Source organism: Aplysia californica, unplaced genomic scaffold (genome assembly GCF_000002075.1).
Source record: "Aplysia californica isolate F4 #8 unplaced genomic scaffold, AplCal3.0 scaffold01754, whole genome shotgun sequence".
Taxonomy (NCBI): Eukaryota; Metazoa; Mollusca; class Gastropoda; order Aplysiida; family Aplysiidae; genus Aplysia; species Aplysia californica.
The window spans coordinates 40,652-41,624 of NW_004799024.1; the positions used below are offsets into that span (position 1 = coordinate 40,652).

A 973-nucleotide genomic window follows, 5' to 3' on the forward strand; every position below is an offset into this window, starting at 1 on the left:
CTCCCCCTTTAGCACCACTACCACCACCATCATCATCATCACCATCACCACCATCACCACCACCACCACCGCCATCATCATCACCACCACTACAATCATCACAAACTTTAGCACCACTACCACCGCCATCACCACCACCACCCCCCTTTAGCACCACCACCACCACTGCCACCGTCACTAACTCACCGCCCTCCTCTCCCCCCACAGCACCAAACTGACAGACCGGAAGTGCGACCCCCGCCGAGGAATCGATGACCTTCGTTGCCCGGAAGGCTCCACCTGTGTCAAGGACGCTGAAGGTCAAGGCACGTGTTGCTACGGCCTCCCCGACCCCGCTGATCCCAGTGACCCCCGTGACCCCAATAACCTCCGTAACTCCGTGGTAGAAGACCCCAGATGCCCAGGCGAAAACCGCTGCGGGAAATGCCCAAAAGGACAGAGCTGCAAGAGATTCGAACTGGAGTGCCTTGAGGCGCCGTGCCCGCACACCTACCGCTGCGCCCCTGCCGTCAAAGTGAAACCGGGACATTGCCCCGCCATCCCCACGTCCACCCCGCCGCCATATTGTCAGCGGATTGTGCCGGAGAGATTGTGCCAGACGGACTCCCAGTGTCCAGACAACCTCAAGTGTTGTAGGCCGACGTGTGGCGGCAGGACCTGTATGAAGGCCATTCTTGACCACTGAGATAAGGGCGAAAATATATGATTGATAGGAAAGAAGGAGGAAAGATAAGGACGATATAATATATTGGATAGGAAGAAAGAAAGAGAGATAAGGACGATAGATGTTAGATAGAAAAGAAGGAGCAAACCAAAGTTTCTGTCTCCTCCCCCCCCCCTCTCCGTACTCAAAGGCGCTAAACAATATCCCAGCCCTCCCCTTCCAACCTCATTTCAGGTAGAGAATTATCAGTGTATGTTTGGGGATGTTGGAAGAACTTTGAATGTGAAATAGCTGTCCCTTTGTCTCTCT

General features: G+C 54.4%; 1 protein-coding gene across 1 annotated transcript; it reads left to right on the forward strand.

Annotated features, from left to right (window-relative positions):
- Window positions 1-181: 181 nt before the first annotated feature.
- On the forward strand, window positions 182-685 carry LOC101862323 (antileukoproteinase-like; the record flags this gene model as incomplete). Its single annotated transcript, XM_005113228.1, has 1 exon — window positions 182-685. A coding segment is annotated over one exon (504 nt), but the record flags the coding sequence as incomplete, so codon positions are not given.
- Window positions 686-973: the final 288 nt, after the last annotated feature.